Source organism: Macrosteles quadrilineatus, unplaced genomic scaffold (genome assembly GCF_028750875.1).
Source record: "Macrosteles quadrilineatus isolate MER2022 unplaced genomic scaffold, UCM_ALF_1.0 Scaffold_6__1_contigs__length_79288215, whole genome shotgun sequence".
NCBI lineage: Eukaryota > Metazoa > Arthropoda > Insecta > Hemiptera > Cicadellidae > Macrosteles > Macrosteles quadrilineatus.
Genome location: NW_026542599.1, coordinates 64,867,408 through 64,889,393, shown reverse-complemented (window position 1 = coordinate 64,889,393; position 21,986 = coordinate 64,867,408). Strand labels below are relative to the sequence as shown.

At 36.5% G+C, this 21,986-nt stretch overlaps 1 protein-coding gene across 1 annotated transcript; it reads left to right on the top strand.

The window, feature by feature from the left end:
• Positions 1-465: 465 nt before the first annotated feature.
• LOC128997582 (golgin subfamily A member 6-like protein 22) lies at positions 466-20,987 on the top strand. Its single transcript, XM_054423221.1, has 20 exons — positions 466-581; positions 1,789-1,863; positions 2,643-2,682; positions 3,238-3,549; positions 4,393-4,448; positions 4,881-5,042; positions 8,566-8,754; positions 9,511-9,705; positions 10,376-10,449; positions 11,329-11,476; positions 12,481-12,567; positions 13,984-14,106; positions 14,872-15,144; positions 15,927-16,073; positions 16,258-16,359; positions 17,277-17,429; positions 17,632-17,759; positions 18,357-18,480; positions 19,749-19,874; positions 20,847-20,987. Exons 2-20 carry the CDS (start codon positions 1,831-1,833, stop codon positions 20,985-20,987), a joined length of 2,613 nt encoding a protein of 870 aa, XP_054279196.1. The 5' UTR covers positions 466-581; positions 1,789-1,830.
• Positions 20,988-21,986: the final 999 nt, after the last annotated feature.

Genomic DNA, 21,986 nt, shown 5'->3' with positions numbered 1-21,986 from the left:
AAGGCATGTCAACATGTATTCTACACGTATGTAAAATTTGGTAATGATTAAAAAATATTTATCTATTTTGTTAACAAAAAACCGCCATAGGGTCAACAAAATCTAAATTAGTTATTTACGGCGGTTTTTTGTTAGTAAAATAGATCGATATTTTTTAATCGTTCGTTAACTTTACATAGGTACGTGTGCCAAAAAGGTTCATCTTCAAAGATATTCCACCACACCTTGACCGCTTCTAGCTAGCTAAAAAAAATCCAACTTATATTGTATTCGTTTCTTTTACCAGTCGAAATTCACACACGATTTCTAGCATCGTTTGCAGGCACCATTGATTATAATTGATCAAAATCATTGCTGATAAAATGTGCTTAAAATTAGAATAATTTTTGTAAGTCTTTGCAGTTTATTCAACAGATGTAGACACAGCAAAAAGCTCAACAATGGGATTGTCAGATGAGCCCAATTCAAAATCACTATCACAGTTGAATGAAGTGTAAATATTCATTATCCTTCCCCTGGGGATATGAATATGGGTAAGGAATAACACAAACAAATTTAACTGCACAGTTTAAAATTTACAGGTATGTAAATTTATATTCATATCTATGTTAGACTAAACCATTATTATTTATTATTAAACTCTTTCTTCCAAACCTCAACTTTTTGTGGGTACCATAATTTTGTATTTTGATTGTTTCAGAACATTTTGTGCCAACCAACTAGGTTTTGTAATTTTTGTTTTAGGTTTGTAAAATAAGTTAAACATGATCTGAACAAAAACGTAGGCCTAGTTTCATAAATTTAACTTAAATTATCGCTAGATTGTTTTTTTATCAAATCTGCTAAGTAATTAACTTATGTGTGCTAAAGTTATCCCAAAATGATGGTCAAATCAAAGTGATGTCAATTCACAGTCAAAGATACAAGTACAACTTAGGCCTAACTATTTACACGAAATAGCTTATTCTTTATATTTATCATTTTAGTAAGTTCAAGGATTATAAGGCAAATTTTGCCTTAACTTATAGGCCTAAATAGCCTATATCTTAAATTTATAGACCTAGAGTATTTAGGGATACAATTTTATTCAGTCTAACCAAAATATGCTATTGTAAGTATTTAATTCTGTATCCATCATTTTCTCATTACCTACAACCCATTTAATTGCATCTAAAACTTCTGTTCTCAAAACCTGCAAAATTCTTATAAATAGGACCGGGTAGGCCTAATTGCCTAAAAAACCTAATTTTGATAGATAAGGCAAAAAAATGCAATATAACATTAGTAGTATAACTTCAGTAGTATATTACCCAGGACCGCTTTAGTAAATGGGCCCGGTGTGGGTCTGGGCCATGGAACTCGAGAGGTTTAAGGTTTTTTGGAGCGCACGTAAGTGGAAAATTCCACCTCAAGGAAGGGTTGAAATGTGGTGCAAGTATCTCTCAGGCCTAAAAGCGCGTACATCCAAACCGTTCGCCAGAAAATAAGTTAGGCCTAAACCTAGAAGTTCTAGTGTTTATTTTCATATTTGTACAATGTCTAACTTGGATGAAGAAGGTGAAACTTTCACTTGGCCATACTCTTATAGAAGATACAGTTAAGCCTTTATGTAATGTATAGACTAACTTACTGTAAGCTTATATTGCACGCAAAAACAGGCCTTTTTGCATTTATTCATCAAATGCTATTGTGTTAATTGTAATTGCGCCTGAATTTGCCAATATTTAATTGGGTACCTATTTATAAAAATGTAGTCTAATTAATAATGTACTCTATTTAAATTTCCAGACATAACATAAATTGAGCTCCTCGATTGTCAACCCTGTAACCATGGCAGACCAAGCAGAGCCTGCCCCATTACAGGTAACTTAAAGGCTACCGGCTACTTTGTATGATGGAACCTGCCTGTAGATGGGACCCTCCAACTACCTGGGAACTGGCTAACGGCTTATAGGCCCGTGCCCGTCCCATTTAGACGAAGTGTGAGGAGGCAGGTTCCATCTTACATACTATAGTTTGAAATAAAAGCGGGTTAACTTATTTGTTAGTGATGTACGTTCATCTCCATGATACAGTATGTGATTTTATAATCAAAACTCAACTAGAGATAATCAAAACGATACTAAGAGTGAAAACAACTATTACTTGTACCGTTACTTAAGATTGAGTAGCCTACAGGTAAATATTATTATGAATTATGATGATGTATGTTAGGGATCGTGGGAAAAAGCTACCAACAACACTGATTCGTACACATCTAGAATTATTAAATTAGTCCATCGACAAGTAACTATTGAGATTGCTGTACAAGTTACAAAAGCGACAGAAGTGAGGAAAAGTTCTTATGCACAATACACTTCCTCTTTTGCCAGCTCTAAATGAAAAAAATCTATTATTATTCATATTAGTCATAAAATACACAATTTCCAAACCATGAGTTCTATAAAAATTACCAAAAAATGTCACAGATTACAGGAGAATAATTAGGCTTGTCATGTTTTTCCAAACGGTTGTCAGAATGTAACAAGTTTTTATTGTATAGAATGAAACTGTCAGGTTTGATATCATTATCTATTGAGTTTTATGTAAAAAAGTAACGCTGTAATGATAAAAAAATTTAACAGTTTTTCCAATGTTTCTAGGTCCCAGGAGAAGAACCAACAGAGCCGGTTGAAAAAGCTGGTGAGTTTTGCCACAGAAAACATATTACTATAACCCAGAATGCCAACCGCGTGGTAAAAAGCATTAAGTGTTTTGAGAGAGCTTTGCCTGTCAATCGCAGGCAGCGCCATCAGCGTTGCCATGCACTCAGCATAGCAAATGGTTTTGCGTACTTAGTTGAATAAATACATAAGAAATTCACATAGTATACCATAGATAAAGGCTACTATAAGCAGGATTCTAATGGTTTTCTCAGTTCTGCCAGTTTTTGTGAGCTAAGTATAACTCTTTTGTCTATTTTCATCAACACAATAATCTCTGTAGGGATGAAGAAATTCAGAGAGCTAATTCAACTAAATTATAGCAGCAAGCTCTAGTTGACAAATTTAAGAACACAGATGATTATTTATTTTGATCATTTTCTAGACAAAATCTCAGTTTAATGTTTAATAGGCAACAAACTATATTGCACAACTTTGATTTGTAAAAATATGTTTTCAAAATGTTGATTCTGCCTAGGAATGATAGATGATTTTCGTTTCTACAAATCTTAAATACACAACATTGTAGTTACAGAAGAAAAACCGGATGCCGGAGTAAAAGAAGACCAAGGTGTAAAGGAAGAAGAGCAAAAAGTAAAGGAAGAGGAACCACCTAAAGAGGAAGAAGGACAAAAAGCTACAGAAGAAACACCGGTACAAGAAGTAAAGCAGGATGAAAAGGAAGAAAAACAACCACCTAAGGAAGAACAACCACCTAAGGAAGAAAAACAACCACCTAAGGAAGAAAAACAACCGCCTAAGGAAGAAAAACAACCACCCAAGGAAGAAAAACAACCACCACCAAAGGAAGAAGCTGTGACTGAAGCCAAAAAGGATTCAGTTAAAGGTAAATTAGAAAATAGCTGGTGGAGAAATACTATGAAAAATAACACCTTAAGCAGCTGTTTAGCCGAGTGGTTGGTGCTCACATACTTGCATAGCAATTAAAAGGTTGCTGGGTGAAGTTAGTTTTTTTTTTTTTGTCCTAAGGACGCTAGGCACGAGCCTGGGATTGTTTTTCACATTACTTCAGGCTAGACCTAGGGGTTGCGGCATTATCACTTAGATAAAATCCATTGGTGACTTGGCGGGGATTGAACCCTGGACCTCAGGGACTGAAGTCCCGCGCTCTAACCACTACGCCAGCTCGCTCCCCTGTGTGAAGTTAGTAGCTTTTTGATTATTCAAAACAGGACGCAGCTGTCTTCCTGTAATCAAAGTATTCTTGTTGTACCATACTTAATATAATTTCTTTGTAACATATTAAGTATTTGTCAAAACAGTATTGTCATCTGGATTGTATTTACAAAGTGACCAATCGGTTGCAACAAAGGCAGACCCTTTTGTAAAATAACGTAACAACACTTAATGCACACGTATGCAAATTATAATCTCTAAGAAGGCCCAGAATTACACTGCAAGAGTTGTAAAAGAAAACCAAGAATTATGTGGTGGCCGATGGACTAAAAAGGTAGTTTTCCCTCTAGCACAATACAGTGTGTCCCGTAAGTAAACAGTCGAACGCCAGTAAATGGTTTTATGGATCAAAGTAAAGGAAAATTCAAGAATGTTTTACCATAGCTTTGATACTTAGATATCTACCTACCATTTTGTATTTTTACACAAACAGTTTTTATCTCTGACCTGAACATTGAATGTATAGCAAAATACATCATTCTTATTGTTTCAGATGAATCCCCTCCTAAAACTGATGATACTGCAGATAAGATTGAAAAGAAACAAAAGGTAATGAAACTTCTTGGTTAATATTAGGGAATCATAAATAAGTGGCACACAGTTTCATTACTTATGTGCTACGTTCTCTGTATGGTTTCCCACATTTTTTTTTCTCTACCTTATTTTTTAAATTGTGCTTATGATCAATAGAAGTTTAAATGGAATAAACTATAAGATGTCAGAAGCATCAGTGGCTACAATAGCAATGGTGGAGGGAACCTGGAAGTCTTGACTGGGATTTTTTGGGAAATTTACCAAAACCCGGTACTTCAAACAAAGAAAAAAATTATTATGAACCTATAGCCTAGTGATAAGTCTGCCAAAAGCTTCAAAATATATCTACATTCATCTAAGCACTCACAGATGTTAAAACTGAAATAACATCTATAACCTTATTTAAAACCAATCAAACAATACTGTTATTGTATTTTTAATTTCCAGAAGAGCGACAAGCCTGAAGTTAAACCGCTGTTTGATAGCAAAGGCAGTCTGTTAGAGACGCAGTCGTTTGTCCGAGAGAGAATCAGAGAAATCAAGGAGAAGAGAGCAACAGTGGCGAAACTGATTGGGGATCTGCAGGCTAAAGTCAAGGCTTATAAAGAGGTGAGTGGCAATACTAGATTATCCTTTAGCAGAGTCAGTGGTACGGTATGTGATTAAGTTTTAAGTAAAAAAAATTTAGTAATATAGCTGCATAAATTGTGTCAAAATTTTATTGTGTTTTGTAGGTGTGTCTATACAATTTTAAAACTACTGGTATTATCTTCTATTTGAAGAATGTATAACGACAATTTTAAGAACGGCAGAGCTCTAATTCATGGCAACTTTTAGATTTCATTATGCTTAGTGGCCCAGGATCACTTATAGAATAAAATGGTTTATATTACCTGTCCGTCAGTGATCCTATTGTTGTCGTCTTAGGCGACCGGTTTCAGGATAAAAATCCCATCATCAGGCTGTCAAAAATGTCATGTCACTCAAATTGAGGTCGTCGGTAAACATATAAACACACACATACAACACGAAAATACGGATTGACATTGCTAGCTACTGGCCAGTACAGGACACTACGACGCGGCACGGGTAGTTGCGTGGTCATGACTGAGGTGTCCTTGCTCCTCTCCCGTTATCTATGGAATGCCGGTGGTATTGTTGTCCTATTCTAATCGCTGCGTCATAGATAATGTTGGATTTGAAAGAAGTCTGTTCATTTAAAATGTGTTGTGGCTCAATCTTGATGGATTTGTATATCTCGAATTCCTCTAAACAATCTAAAAACCGTCCTTTTTTAGGGTAACTATGTAAAATGTGTAGGTTATGGTCAAGGCTAGAGTAATTATGGTTACTGTCTGCGAGGTGGTTGGCGAAAGCGGATTTTTGCTGGGCTATTGTTTTGGATGGAATGTGCTCTTCAGTCCCAGATTGACAGGTCCATAATTTCTAAAAAGATAACCCAAAAACGCAAACTGGATCTTTTATTCAAAACTCAAGTACAAGAAATGGAAATAAATTGTGGACATACTTTCTTCCCTAGAGTCACCAACTACACTACCATAGAATTTAATGATGATGAAATAGACTTATTAAATAAAGGTTTGAACTTTAATTTCCCAACTAGTAGTTCTAAAGGGCTGCTAAATGAGCTTTTTCAGTCCGAAGCAGTTATCAAAACCATAAAACACGAACATAATAGAAATATTGCTCGTGTTGCTATCCACAACAAAGTTGATCGTATACTGAAAAATCCCAGATCCAACAACAAATTAATTTCTAGATTTAAAGCTAAACGACAAGTTGCCACAAGCATACAGGTGAAGCTAGCAGACAATGAAGCGCTGATAACGAAGGCAGATAAGGGCAACTCTGTCGTCATTATGTACAAGCAGGACTACTTGGACAAAGTTTTCAGCTTCATCTCCACCAACAATATCGACAAATTACCCAATGACCCCACATCTAAATATTCCAAAGAAATAAACAAAGTAATCAACAACAGCACTGAATTACTGTCACCACATGAAATCATGTTTTGCAAAATCACCAATCCTAAAGCCCCTGAACTGCGTGGTTTGCCCAAGGTTCATAAAGACCAAGTTCCAATACGCCCATTGGTTAATTTCACCCCTTCACCTGCGTATAACATCGCCAAGAAACTTGAAAGAATAATTAGGAATGAAATTGTCATCACAAATAACCATAGCCTAAAAAATAGTATTGAATTAGTACGCCAAATTGAGAACATCCACATAAATAATAGCCACAAATTAGCATCATTAGATATAGTAAACTTGTACACGAACATTCCAGTACCGTATCCAAAACTATTGATTTGCTTAATGAAAATCTGAGAACCAACTCCAAACTTTCAGAACAAGCTGTGAATGAACTGGTGAACCTAACCAGAACGGTCCTTAAACAAAACTATTTTCATTTCAATGGCGATTACTACATTCAGCATGATGGTCTAGCAATGGGATCCCCCCTATCTGGAATTTTAGCGGAAATATTCTTAAACAAGTTTGAAAATGAACACATCCTTTCTGATAAAAATCGTTACAGCAAAAACATAATATTTTTCCATAGATATGTTGACGATATTTTGCTACTGTTTAATGGTAACAACAGGCAACTCAACCTGATGACCAATTCCCTGAATAAAATCCATAAGAACGTCACTTTCACGCTTGAAACTGAATGTAACAATTCCATCAATTTCCTAGATCTAAAGATTGAAAAATGTGAATCCAGGTTAAAGTTTGCCATTTACAGAAAACCTACCGCCACCGACCAGACCATTCATTTTACTTCTCACCACCCTCACAACCAAAAAATGGCTGCCTACAATAGTTTCGTGCACAGGTTATTGTCTCTGCCTCTAAGCCCAACTGATTATCAACAAGAAGTCCTCATCATCAAACACACAGCTGTGGCTAACGGATACAAAAGCAGTATGATTGATAAACTAATACATAAGCATAAAAACAAACCACTCACCAGACCCCAACCACCTGATAAACCTCGTGAATTGTACGCCTCTGCTAATTATGGCAATATTCTTAACAACACCATAAAGAAAGAACTAGCAAAAAATGACGTCTGTGTATCATTCAGGGCCAACAATAGACTTAACTCCATATTCAAAGAGCGTAAAAGGAACAGTCTTGATAAAGCCAATAAGACTGGAGTATATAAGATCAATTGTAATGATTGCCCTAAATATTATATAGGCCAGACTACTCGCTCATTTAAGCAACGATTTAAAGAGCACATTCCATCCAAAACAATAGCCCAGCAAAAATCCGCTTTCGCCAACCACCTCGCAGACAGTAACCATAATTACTCTAGCCTTGACCATAACCTACACATTTTACATAGTTACCCTAAAAAAGGACGGTTTTTAGATTGTTTAGAGGAATTCGAGATATACAAATCCATCAAGATTGAGCCACAACACATTTTAAATGAACAGACTTCTTTCAAATCCAACATTATCTATGACGCAGCGATTAGAATAGGACAACAATACCACCGGCATTCCATAGATAACGGGAGAGGAGCAAGGACACCTCAGTCATGACCACGCAACTACCCGTGCCGCGTCGTAGTGTCCTGTACTGGCCAGTAGCTAGCAATGTCAATCCGTATTTTCGTGTTGTATGTGTGTGTTTATATGTTTACCGACGACCTCAATTTGAGTGACATGACATTTTTGACAGCCTGATGATGGGATTTTTATCCTGAAACCGGTCGCCTAAGACGACAACAATAGGATCACTGACGGACAGGTAATATAAACCATTTTATTAACTTTTAGATGTTACCTTGTTCATTTTTAAAATCTTCACTTTTTATCTGGGAACATAGTTTGTAGTGATATTTACTTTATCTAAGTGTTTTAGATTTTAAAATCAAATAAAAATACAGTAGGCCTATGTTCTTTTTCAATTGGTATCCATTTAATAATTTTTCAATCTTAAAATCTTTTATAAGTGACTATTTGTAAAGCTTAGATTTAATAAGCAGATTTATTGTTTGATCTAGCCTATAGGCCTATAGTTATTTGGGTTTGCACAAACCATTTGACATTTTTTTTTGTTTGCTCATCAATGGATCGATTTGCCGTTAGAAAAAAAATCCCACTGACGAAGACACCGCCAACTTGAAGACCTACCACGCTCAGTTCCTCGAGAAGCTGGGAGAGTTTGAAGAGATGACACGGAACCTGGAGAAGCTGATGGGGATGGCTGACGTGTCTACGTCTCAACTGGACATGAAGATGTCTGGGCCTCCAATGCCTAGCAAGCCTAAGCAGAAGGTATGGTAAATGTTGACAGATTTAGTTGTAAAAATGTAATCGGTTAAAGGTAACACGTAAATGATACAATTAAACGTTAAGGAGTAGTTGACAAGTTTTTATGGTGACCAGGGTAGTGGAAAAGTTTGAGTCCCTTAAGAAAACTCTCTGGACTACAAGAAATGTACCAATATCAGGTTTACTTTTGAAATTGAGAAGTATTTTGATACATAATCTAACTAACTTTTTGTGCTGGGAATATATACAATAAATAAAGGTAAATTGATTACTCTACTGAAGAGTAGATATATTTCATGTAGATGAAACAATCAGTAACAAAATAAGCTATGGTTTAAAATAGGAGGGACGCAAGCTGGTCTAGTAAAGCTCCGGACTCCAAAGTCCGAGGTCCTCTGGTCCTGGGTTCAAATCCCCCCAATCACCAATGGATTTTATCTATTTGACAATGCAGTGAGGACTACCCTGAAGTAATGTGTAAAACAGTTCCAGGCAAGAACCTAGCATCCTAGAATATGAAGATGGGACATAAACAAGTTTACAATTAGACATCATTTTAAATTGGATTGGTTAAAAAGTTTGAATCTGACAGAAATCAGTTAATCAACATAAATTTACAGTAATCTGTTGGTGGTCATCAGCTACATCTGTTTTCCTTTTTTTATGGCTACAGCTTTTAGATGGGGAGGGGAAGTATACTTCTATCAATAGTTGTTATAATGCATTGTTATATTCTTGCCTTCTCTCTGTTCCTGCCAGGTGGCTGAGCCCGAGAAGCCCAAGGTACCGGCCAGTGCCGAGGTGGTGCCTTTCAAAGACATTGAGGACAAGTTGCCCAAGCTAGTGGTGTGTGGAGCAGACACAGGAGACAACGTACCCAGGATCATCGTGTGTGAACCTCTGCGGAAGAAGGACCTGGAGCCCTGGAGCGATAAGGCTAAACCTGGCGAATGTGTGAGTGAAAGTCTCTTGTGGGATGTTGTACACTTCCAGGGCCTATCCATGGGCCCAGGGGCACAAGAGGTATTTAGGTTTGGGGGCACAATGAAGAGAAAAATCCCATTGTGCAGAAGAGGGGACGAAGGAGCAATTATTCGGCCCTTAGCGTCACATGCACACCTCAGGCATATACACTTCTAGAACACTTTGAAAATAAATATCATAGGTGAAAGCATTTCACGCTATAAACCTGATGGCATGATTTAATAACCAGGCCTACACTTTTCACAAGTAAAAAATCTGTCAAAAAGTAAAAATGTTTTGTTACAAAATTAGATAGTTTTGCCTTACTTTTTAGCCATAGATATATTTATTTTACCTTTTGTAATAATGTTTATGAATTTGTCTAAGAACAAGGATAAACACATATTTTAAAACAATTTTTCAATACACACATGAAATTTGAGGAAATAGTAGAAAAATGTTCAATTCAAAGTGTTTAGGTACTGTAATTCATTAAGAAATAACCCCAGCCTGAGAATATGAAGTTTTGGTATCGGTAAAGTTTGCAATCTTGACAGTTTTATTAAGTAAAATTGTAGGTTTTGTATTGTATAATCAAATAATATACACTATTTGATGCATTTTTGTCTAATACTTCAATCCTTTTCTAATTTTTTTTTAGATTGAAAAGCTGAATGAATGTTTTATGAACCAGCAGAGACTAGCTGCAGAAAACGCAGAAGTTCAGAGAATAAGGTTATTTAGAATTCCACGGTCTAGGTTTTAGTTTTAGTTTTATGATTTTAGTAAACACTGTGGGGAATCCAATTTTTTTAAATGGTAAGCTGTGATGAGAGAAACCTTGAGTTTATGACAAACTTTTGTTCACAATAAATCCCACATTAACAATTTACGAGGCAGCTTTGGTATGATGAATAGGATAAGAAACTTAAAGAACCCTGAAAGTAACTGTTCTGAATTCAAACATTTTAGAATTATGATTTACTTTATATCCAGTAGTCATAATTTACAATTTATAAGAGTCAGAAATTGTAATTGCAGAGTACCATAGTTGTCAAATTGAAAGTAGCTTTCAAATTTAAAGCAACAATTACGAGAAAAGAATGAATTTTTTTAGCTAAGGCTCTTCTGAAAATAACAACTGTTTGCGTACTTTGATAAGTGCATCCTTGCAACCACATTGGCTACACTGTACACATCGACATCGGACAATTTTGAAAAGTAAAAATTGTATAGCATTCCAGCTTGATCAACAATTCTGAGTAAACTGAATTATTTCCTAAAAAAAAACACTTGCAAGGCGATTCTCTTTAAACCTCTCAATCTTCTAATGTGGGTTTTGGCATTAATCACATTGTTAGATGAAATTCTTCGCCAGTTGTTTCACGCTTGCTGTGAAGTATATCTCAGTGGCTAGGCTAAGACTTTGACACCATGTGCAATAGCAGATGTAATACATATTTTTCTGGGTGAAGTTCTAAAACTTTGTAAACTGAAAACTTAAAATTCTAAAATTAATTGCGAGTGTGGCTGTTGCAGTTGAAAACACCTTAGTATATCTGTGATATGCAGCATGGGGAGGTTGTATTGTTAATTTGTATTTGTTGTGCGAAGGCATCAGCAGCAGCAGCAACTGCTGGACATGCAGGAGACTCTAGACAGTATGAGACAGAGGATGATGGTGCTGGAGATGGACAACCGCAGAGTAACTGCGGAGAACCAAGAGTTGCAGCAACGGCTCAGAGTGCAGCCTCCTCCGCAGGTGAACAACTTAGCCCATTCATTATATTGACAACAGAGTAGCCTGTGACTGGCCTTGAAGTATGGCCTTGAAAGACTCAATGAACTGAATTTAGATTGAGGATTATTTCAGGATAGAATCCTCTTTGCCACATAAAATACAGAAACTTGTAGTTTTTCTTACACAAAAACAAAATATTTGTGCGTAGTGTGAAATTATTTGTGTTTCTTATGCCAGGGTGGACTCTTTTCCATCCTGCAAAAAAAAAAAATAAAAATAAATATATAAGAATTAAGAAAAGTAAATTAAGAAGTAAATTAGAGAAGTAAATTAAGAGTGATCAAGAATATTACAGTGAATTGAAACCCAAGATTTTAGAAATCTTAATTTAGTTAAAACTTTGTACTCCACTCTGGAATTGCTTAATCTCACTTTTGATATCGTTGTTTTTTGTTTGGGTGTTGTAAAATAAGTCAGCGTTCCATTGGCTGATCCTCTTATGAAGCTCAGTTGACCAGTCAGTATTTTGTGTTTTGTTGGTGTGGTTGATTATGAATAATTGTAGGATAGTGAAGGGGTAGGACTCTGACGAAGGCAGAGTTAGTGCGAGTTGTAGACAGAGAAAAAACAATAAGTGGTGAAGAGAAAGAAAGAGTTCAGCCATGAGGAACCAGACCAAATCTGATCCATTAGGGGTTATAATGCGCCTACAGTGGAAAAATAAACTAAGCTAAACAACAGTAATTGATAATGGAAGTCCATTCACAATACTAACGGCAGACATCCAGAGCAGAGCATTAATTCTTACCTACCTATCATACTTTGACTACTTTCACTCCTCCCTCTCACCCTGCATTTTCTATCTCTCTTTACCCCCAATGTAGCAATTGCTACCCTTCAAGTGTCAGGGAGGACTATGTATCAGCATTACCTTTAATGCTGTACGAGAGTGGAAAACCAGTTTCCCAGTTTTTTGGTGACGATCCTTCTTACACATGAATATAATGATTGTATCTTTGTTGTAGCCGAGTGTGCCAGGCGTGAAGATGTGCAAGAGAGATCTTTACATGCAGTACAAGGGACATCCAGCGGAAGCCAACATGCAGGGCTTGGTATGTCCATGTAAGAGGAGACAGTAACACCAACAACACTTTGTACACTGACACCAGTAAATGATTTGTTAAGACATACCATCTTTCATTTGGTAGATATTAGACTTGCACGGTCACATTGTATACTTGCGGTCTTCAGGCGACGACCGTGTCTAAATAGACGAAACACTTCTGTTGTATTGTAGAGTGTCATCTTCAGGGAGATTTTGACTTCCGGACAGTTGTTAACTTGATACATCAACTGTGAAAGGAAGTCGAATCACCTCTAAGATAGCACAACATATATAGGCCAAAACATTGGAAAATAAAGTGTGTTTCTCTATTTTGACACAGTCATCTATCAAAAGAAAACAAATCTGTGATTAGACTTAACCCATCATCACTAAGGTGGAAAAGATTTTATTCCAGTCTTAGCAGTTGTAGCCTACTTTAATTTTTCAAAAACAGATTAGTTGAAAAGTTTTATTAATTGAGAGTCCTGCTAGTGCTGTGTGTTTAAAAAAATTGGTTTTCAATTACATTTAGTAAAAAAAGCTCACTTCAGTCAGGACGTATCTAATAACTTTATCACAAAGAAATGGATAGGAGGAAACTCAAATCTCAAGTTGTGCTATTATAATGTAATTTCTAACTGTTAAAAAATATATTGACGTTCCATAAATGCTTTTTGAGATGAAAGAATCATAAGCTAAAAAAATTGAAATTTATACTACACAAATATAAAAAAACTATTGTTAATATTTATACAATTAAAATAATGCGAAACATCTATTTTGAGAAAATCAAACTGTCTTAAGTTTCAAATTTTACATATTACCTTATTCCTTTTGATTTTTTCTGGTTAACTGAAAAAATTTAAGTAATCGTTATCACCCTCTAATAGTAGCTAGGATAATTGTACAAAATAAATATATTGATTGTTTTTACAATAGGTATTGAGAGTAACTAAGTTTTTCTGTAAAAATAAAGAATAAAATGTTTTTTATCATTTTGACAGAGAAACTTATAGTTACTTTAAATAATTATGATATAAAAAAGAATTTTTTAACCTACCATTTTTTGCCTTAGTTCTTGGAGTTACGTTTTGATTGGTGTACATTTTACTCATAGTATCAGACCTTGGTTTGTGTAAGGAAATAATATTTGGCGGGAAATTCTACATTGCATCAATGGGTAACTTAAGGAATTAAAGCAAATTAAAGGCATATACTATGTGTTAGTAGTTTAAAATTTTTAGAAACGAACATTCTTTTAAAAAATGTTTTTTTGCCTATAATTAAAATTTGTTATTGTTTTGAATTGAACTAATTTTGAATTTAAAACTGACTGTCCACATACCATTATTTAACTTTGGCTGTTAACCCTGTTAGCCTAGTTGCACCGCCATCGCAATTAGAGCACGTTTTTCTTCTGCAGGAACAAGAGCTGATGAAGATGGGTGGTGACATAGTGACGATTGCCAACGACCTGGACAACATTCACAGGGAGAAAATGAACCTGGGCTATCCGACAAGTCCTAGGAAAACGTGCAAATTGATGGTGAGGACTACTAACTTGCCTGCATTGTAAATCTTAATTTAGTAGGTATTGAAGGGACAATGAAGTTGTAAAGTACTGTTGAAATCCAAGAGGCGTGAGGAATTTTTCAGAACACGTTAGAGTTGACTTGAGAAAATTTAAGCCCAGACTTAGCTTAATACAGTAAAAAGTCTCATAATGTAACAGTAACAGTGATGTATATTGATGAGAAATTGAATGATGACATTTCTCACTACTGCACTCTATAAAGAACTTCTGTATATACTTCTGGACAGTGCTCGATTTGAGGGAGAACACGGTGCAACGGAGTTCCGGTACCTCTTTCGGAAAGATGAAAATATTAGCATAAATAGGTACTAATCATATTAATTTGGTTACAACTGTTACGGCATCTCAATTTTCACAAATCAAGCACTGCTTCGGGATATCAGTAATATAGGACTTTTATTGTGTACTAGTCATTAGAGTCTATAGTTTCAGTTTCACATAAACTCAATCTCTTATACAAAAATTAATTTTAAATGAACTTTATTGTTGATTCACAATGTTAAAGTGTTGGTTTTGTACATAATATCATTTGCGAAAACATCCACAAATTTTACAAAGGTTTTTAATAGCCGTAAATGAATTTTGATGTTGTTAAATTAATAGGCAAATTAAATTTTAGTAGGACAAGATCAAACTTGTTATTTTGATGAGTTATTCCATTATTGTAATCTCAATAGAGGTTAATTGAAATATTACAAATTTATCTTCACATTATAGCTACCACAAGTTGGAACGCAAACGGATGAAGACAAAGAGAAAGACGTTATTTTCGAATCGGACAAAGATGTTAAATTCAAAGACCTAAGAGAGCAATACCAAAGGCTGCACAGTGATTTCAAAAACAAAGTGGCGGAAGTGGCTGCTTTGAGAGTGGAGTTGGAAAAGTCGAGGAAGGAGTTGGACGAGATAACGATCCTGCATCAGGAGCTGGAGATGATGCATCAGAAGGAGGTTGAAGACAACAGCACACTGATGGTGGAGAAGAATCAGGTGGGACTCAACATGTCTTGTGTACCTGACAAAGTTGTAGTAGTGTAACACGATTATTATGTTTTAGTTCTCACAGGTATTTACGTAAGTAAATTGCTAGTAGTTAAAATGTAGAACAGGTATAAAGTAGCTCTAAAATGGTTGTGTAATTATTTTCTTAGTGGTTAGTGTCTTGGATTTTGGTGTGGGAGGGACAATTCCCACACTGGCGTAAAGTCCACTGGCGTGGCACACTAAATCTTACTTTTATATATTTTTTTTTTTCAAAACTTACAGATGTTTTAGTTTTTTCATTGCAACCAACAGTTTAGAAATAAATAATGTAAAAAGTTTTCTTAACTTAAGTATGTATAGGAGGGGGTAAGTAAAAACTACAAAAATATTACACAGCCGTAGGACATTAGTTCAAATCATAACGACAGCTCACATAATACGCATAGCCACTGCTCATGTATGGGATTACATCCATGGATAAAATACTCGGGAACAGACCTAAGGTTTTATAAATATAAGCCATTTTACTGGGATGTTCATGCAGGATTCCAGCTCAATGACTCCAGCATTTTGGTGAAATTAGCTACAAATAATTTTAAGCTCAATGTTTCAAACTTTAACCAATAGTTTTCACAGCAATCGCTACATTCAATGTGCATTTAATCAATTGCATAATAATCTGTGGAAGACGTTCGTTGCACTCTTTACTTACTATCAACATTTATGACATCTCTATCTTGAACACGGCGAATTTTCCATTGAAGTATAATTTGGAACTTTTGCTCTAGATCCAATCTTTCAAAGACCAAATAGTGGATTTGGAGCAGCAAGCCAGCATTGCCAAGCAGATGTTCAAGTCTTCACAAGAGGAAATGGAGGAGATGAGATCACTGATCGAGGATCAAGCTACTCAACTGGACGAGTACAGGAATAAGGTGAGTGGACATTGTGTTGGAACCCACTTCTCACTACAACACACAACTACTAGCTACCACACACAAATGATAACAATAACAGCTCACAACTACAGCTTGAAATTGAACATAAAACTTTCTTTTAGTAAAAATAACAAGTAGACAGCTTTAGATTAACACAATTAAAGTGGAAATATTTTTCCAGTATATGAGAACACTCCAAATTGCGGAAGAATTGAAGAAGGAAAATGAATTCAAAGAAAAGGCATGCGCTGACCAGATCGCTGTGGAAATTCAACGAGTAAAGGTATTCATTTGTCAAGTGTCATTGATTTTATTTATCGATAATGTAAACACTGTTTATACTTTACACATTGTGATTGCACAAACCAGTTTGATTTTGAATGTTGCAAATGTATGATAGAGGTAGGTTGTGTATGTTTGTCCGTCTTTAGTCCTATAAATAGTCAGAGTGAAGAGGAGTAATAGTAGTTTACACAACGATTGCGTAAATATAGTGTTAATGACACAAGTAGAAAATTTAAGGTACGAGCCTTGGCGAGTGCCTTAAAACCTTTTATGAGTGTTGTTAACACTATTTATGCGAGTTGCGTACACTACTTTACCTACGACGGTGTTTCAATTACTAAAAATCACTACTCATAACTTCTAAGAGAGGTTATGTTTTTGTTTATAACCTCTAATTGCCACTGACATTGATGCAACGAAACATTGTATCAAATACTAATTGCACCAATCAACAATTAAATTGGCCTGAACAGCTGATTAGTTGAATTTAGAATCATTACAATTTTTTTATTGGTCCATTACCCGTGTTGTTTTGAGTAAAACTATGCTGTTATGAGATACTTATCAATTCTAAGAACTAATGAAATGGTTACTTTAAAAAACGGTCATAGGTAAAGGTATGTAACCTATCATATATTCATACAATGAGTCTAGGTGGCAAGAATGTTTGAATGTTACAAACTAATATGGGTGTATTTAAGGTAAAACTGGCTAATAAGCTCAAGTCAAAGGCACAATATGTTATTACTTGTACTAGGATTGATGATTGATATCAAAAACCCAATCAGGCTAGTTGTACGATATGCCCAAAATATTATGTGACATTCAAAGAGTATTTCCAACCTCTTGAGTGTTTGATAAATGAATAGTTTGTGTCAACCGCTTAAAGTTTGTGATGTTGATTTCTGGTTCCAGCAAGAAATGCAAGAACAGCTGGAGGAGCTGATACCCATCAAGGATCTGCTGAAGATGACCCAGCAGAAGCTGAAAGAGACGGAGCAGATGCACACTATAGCACTGGAGACCATAGCAGACATGTCACAACAACTGGAGGATGCTCGTGGCCAGGTACTTAATGCAATATCAGTCAATCATTCATCACTAAAGCATTCACGGTCCAATCAAGTTTTTTGATTGGTTTCATGACGTGATTTTATTTTTCCAACAGTATTCCAGCTAACGATATAAGCTCTGGTATATTTTTAAATAAACAAATATGGTAAATCACCTCTGCTTACATTACATGCTATTACAATAAGATGTGTTTCAGATGGAATCCATGAAGGATAAAATTACTGCTATAGAAGGCCATGGGGAGTTGCAAGAAAATCTGAAAAACAGTCTTGAAGTGGCCGAGAAAAGAATGACCGAATTGGAAAGTGAAAATACCCGTCTCAAGTGAGTAAAAAATGTAGTTGGGGAGGAGGTAAATGTCTTAATTTTAGCTAGAGTATCTGAATGATAGAGTTACATTACCTTACCTTACCGCTGTGGCCATTCAAACCAAAGTAGGTTTTCAGGCTCCGCAACAATGTGTTTCCACTCTTCCCGGTCCTCGGCTTGCTCCCAGGTAACTACTATTCTTATCAGGTATTTTTCCATCTAAATCTTGGCCTTCCTAGTGGTCTGGTGCCTGCTGTCCTCCCCTCAAATACTTCTTTAAAAGAGCATTTTTGTGTATTCTCACCTATTAGCCTGCCCATCTCAATCTACTTTTAATAATGGCCATTGTCCGGATGTTTGTGCAGAGTTCTTAGTTCTTGATTTCTTCGGATTCTCAATTTACCATTTCCATTTATTGGGCCATATATATCCTTAAAACTCTGTTTTCAAAAACTATAAATCTTTTGTCCGAATTTTTGCTGAGGACTAAATTTTCTGTTGCATTAAGGAGAACTGGTAGTATTATTAAATAGTACCAACTTAGAGTCTACAGAAACAATATGGGGTCTTTATTTGATGTACCTATGAGATGTAACATTTGTATGTTTACAGGGAGGTAGTGTTACAACTGGAAGCCAACCAGGCTGTACAGAAGGATCAGCTGGAGGCCAAGTCTCATGAGCTACTGCAGATGGTGTCTCAGCTTGAAACTGTCCGAGAAGAGTCTGCTCGTCAGGTAATGCTGATGTTAAGTTGTAAAAGGTCCAGTCAGTGGAGCTCTGGGCAAACCCAGAAGCAGTGCCCCCCTTTTTTCCTAGTGCGGGCAGGTGGTGGCTGAGGGGCACCCGGCGGGCGCCCCCAAACCTCCGACGACTCCTGGCATATGCCCAGTCTGCCCATTTATAAAAGCGGGCCTGTAAAGGTCAGGTTGCAATCCTGACTATATTTTTTTAAATTGAGCTAATGCCCATATTGATTGTATTTGTTTACCTATTCCTTCACATTGTATTGTATTAGGGTCCCAATACGCCATAGTCAGGGTTATTATGCATGCCCCACTTGCTTAGGCAAGCCTTTTCCCATGTCCCTGACCAGGTCCGGAGCTTTGCCCAATGTTAGCGTGTGGTTCATCACCTGGCTTTGACCAAACTGGGCCGTTGTAGCACCAAGCGTACACAATCCAGAATGATGTGTTTTGCAGGCTCATTGGACTGGTTGCAAAATTGACACTCCTGGTTGTCATTGTTGATTCCCAGAGATTGAAGGTGTTTGCTAAAACACCTGTGTCTTGACCCTCATCAGACCTACGTGTTGAACCTCTGGCCCCTGCTTTGAAGGTCTTCTGCCGAGGCTGGAGTGACCGTTGCACCCCTTTGGCCACCCTTGTCCCGACATCCAGACCCACAGTTAGGCCTGGCGATCCTCTGTTCTTTGGGACTTCTTCGAGATATGGGTCTTGCTCTGGATGAGCTAACTCCTGAAGTTTTAGCGATGCAGATTCTAGAGCTGCATTGAGGTTTGGTTCTGGCAGAGCTTAGGTTTTTCAAGAAACCATAACGTTCCCACCAGGGAACTGTTAAGTGAGGGTGAAAGTCGAGCCCAGGCAGAGCCCTACATTCCCAGGTAAGGCTAGTTACTCCAAGAGATCGCCTGGTATCCTGGAGGCTCCGTACGAACCACTGCTGAGGGTGGCATTCACCTCTTCATCACGAGTCGCTTGACACCGCTGAGGTTTGGCTGAAAAAGGAGGGAAAAGAGAAAAGTTCTTCAATAGGAAACCAAAGAAGAATGAAGAGCCAGAAACAGAAGTATGCTGGTCATAGAACCCAGAAAAAAGAGGAGGAGGGATCTGTGGGTTGGCTAAGGCACCTCAGGGTTGCTATCCTACAAGAGGCCTCCCGTATAGTTGACAGACAACCACCCCTGAGAGGTATTTGACCACATTAGTTGTATAAGTCAGTTTATAGCACTCTCTACAGTTTGGTAAATGTTTGTGTTGGTCAGGTGGCGAGAGTGAAGGAGCGTAGTGAGATGATCCGCAAATGTCTGCAAGCTCAGATAGCTGAGATGGAGAGAGAGGTGGCTCAGTGCCGAGCGGCCGCTGCCTTTGCCAACAGGGAGAGGGACGAGGTATGTTACACACATCTCCGTGCCACCAGTATTATCCATCAGAATTGTCTTTTCATTATCTGAATCTTTCAAAAACCCTAACGAACAAGATGGGGTTCTTAGTAATTATCATCTTCTACTTGTACATATCAAAAATTAAAAAAATCCTTCCCAGCTCTGACTTGTTCTTGAAGTGGGTGTCCTTTGTTTTAGCTCTTGTAAAGCTATAATCATATATATGTCATGGTCTTCAAACTATTCACCTTTTGGATTTTCACTTGTAGAATACAAAATACTAAATCACATTTGAAGACACGAGACACAATACACAACAGCTCTTTCACCAAACTTATTCCCATTTGACCCCTATTTAGAATATATCTTTTCATCCTAGTTTTTTTGTGTCATCCATCAAGTCCGCTTTTGCCATGTACTATAGTTCGGCCGCTTAGAAAGCGACCTCTTCCAGCATTGGTTTAGCATTAGCGTGCAGGTCGTTTTCTAAGCGGCCGAACTATAACTTCTTTTGCTTCTGTGTTTTACAAGTGAAAATTGTTTGATTTCATAGAAAGCTGGATAATTTGAAGCCCCTGATGGTATGACTATGGTGAAAGTCTGGGTTACCCACAACAAAAGACGAGTTGGAGCTGTGACAGATAATCTGGTTTGCATTTATCAAACAGCTCCGGAGACTAGTTATAATTAATATTTCTTTGGTCATTACCAGCGGCAAATTGTATTTACTCAGTCATCATTAGCTGCCAACTGTAGTTTCTTGGTAAAAAATAGTGTTCAGTTTTAGTTTCTTATTAATCAACAGAAAGTATATTTTTTTGTGATTACCAGCTTTTATTCTTGGTTTCGTTGTGATAGCCAGTGTTTAATTGTAGTTTATTCTTAGAGATCACCTATTTCCTTAGCGATAACTAGCTGCTAAATCCAGACTAGACAAGTGCATTGAACAAAAACTTCTCATCCAAAAATCTGTTCCAGATAAGATCCAAACTGCAAATGGAGATTTGTCTGCTTTCTGAAAACTTCCATGATTCTCAAAATCGAATAATTCAGCTACAACAACATGTCAACTATCTCAGTGCTTCCCATCCAACAACGCTCATAGACCTGGTGCAGTGATCACTGGTCGTAACAGTTATTTCAAACTGGTTGTAACAGTTATTTCAAAATTTTGAAAGTATAAGACGTGTAAATGTATGTTTTAAATTTTAGTGTATTATAATGTAAATAAATTATTTATGTGTTAGAGAAACTAATTAAACTGCCTTATTCAAGGGTAAAATAATTTGATAGTTTAAATAGTACGATTGTCCTTGCTTATTCGATATTCATAGCAATGCGTACGGTCAATTAGAGATGGGAAATACCGTTACTTCGCAATAATAGCCTGGAACGCTCCTTAGTTTTCCAGAAATTAATAGGTGAAATAACTTACTTCCTCAAGAACATAACAGCCAATCACCGCCATTAATAGGAAGACAGGATCACCATTATTTTAGTTGCTCATTCTAAAGTTCAAACAACATTACAAATGTAATCGTTACCAAGGTGCCATAATATTTCATGATGCTCGCCATTAATAGAAGAAAAATCGGCGTTAATTCGCTCGGTCTATCAGTTTAGTCATTGTTACAAAAATAATCACGTATTCTCAACCAAGGTACTTCTATTTTGTGACGGTCGCTGTTAATGGAATACTTGACCAGCGGGATATTATTTCATTCGTTTGTTTAAGCAGTCCAGATGATGTTATTGAAATAATAGGGAATTCTCAGTAGTCTATTACCAGGTAATAAGTGACACTTCAGTAACAGTATTATTAATTCTATTATATTAAATAACACGCACCTCTATGGTATTGACCATACCCCAGGATCAACTTAACATGGCAGTTATCTTGTAACACATAAACCCTTTCATAATTTCATTTTGTGCATAAATAGGTTAACAATGAGACAAAATTTATTAAAGGAAATAATTTTATTAATGAGAATGCTTAATGCACTCAATATCACAAATGCTACAGGCTTTGAATCGTTGTTATGATTGTGTATCTTAAGGAACGAGCTTGGTTACAAAAATTGACTAGTTAATTAAAAGATTTATTAAGTTTGGTTT

Coding starts and splice junctions, on each gene's coding strand:
- LOC128997582 (XM_054423221.1), top strand. CDS start 1,831: ATGGCAGACCAAGCAGAGCCTGCCCCATTACAG. Junction 16,074..16,257: donor TGGACGAGTACAGGAATAAG/GTGAGTGGACAT, acceptor ATATTTTTCCAG/TATATGAGAACACTCCAAAT. Junction 17,430..17,631: donor TGGAGGATGCTCGTGGCCAG/GTACTTAATGCA, acceptor GATGTGTTTCAG/ATGGAATCCATGAAGGATAA.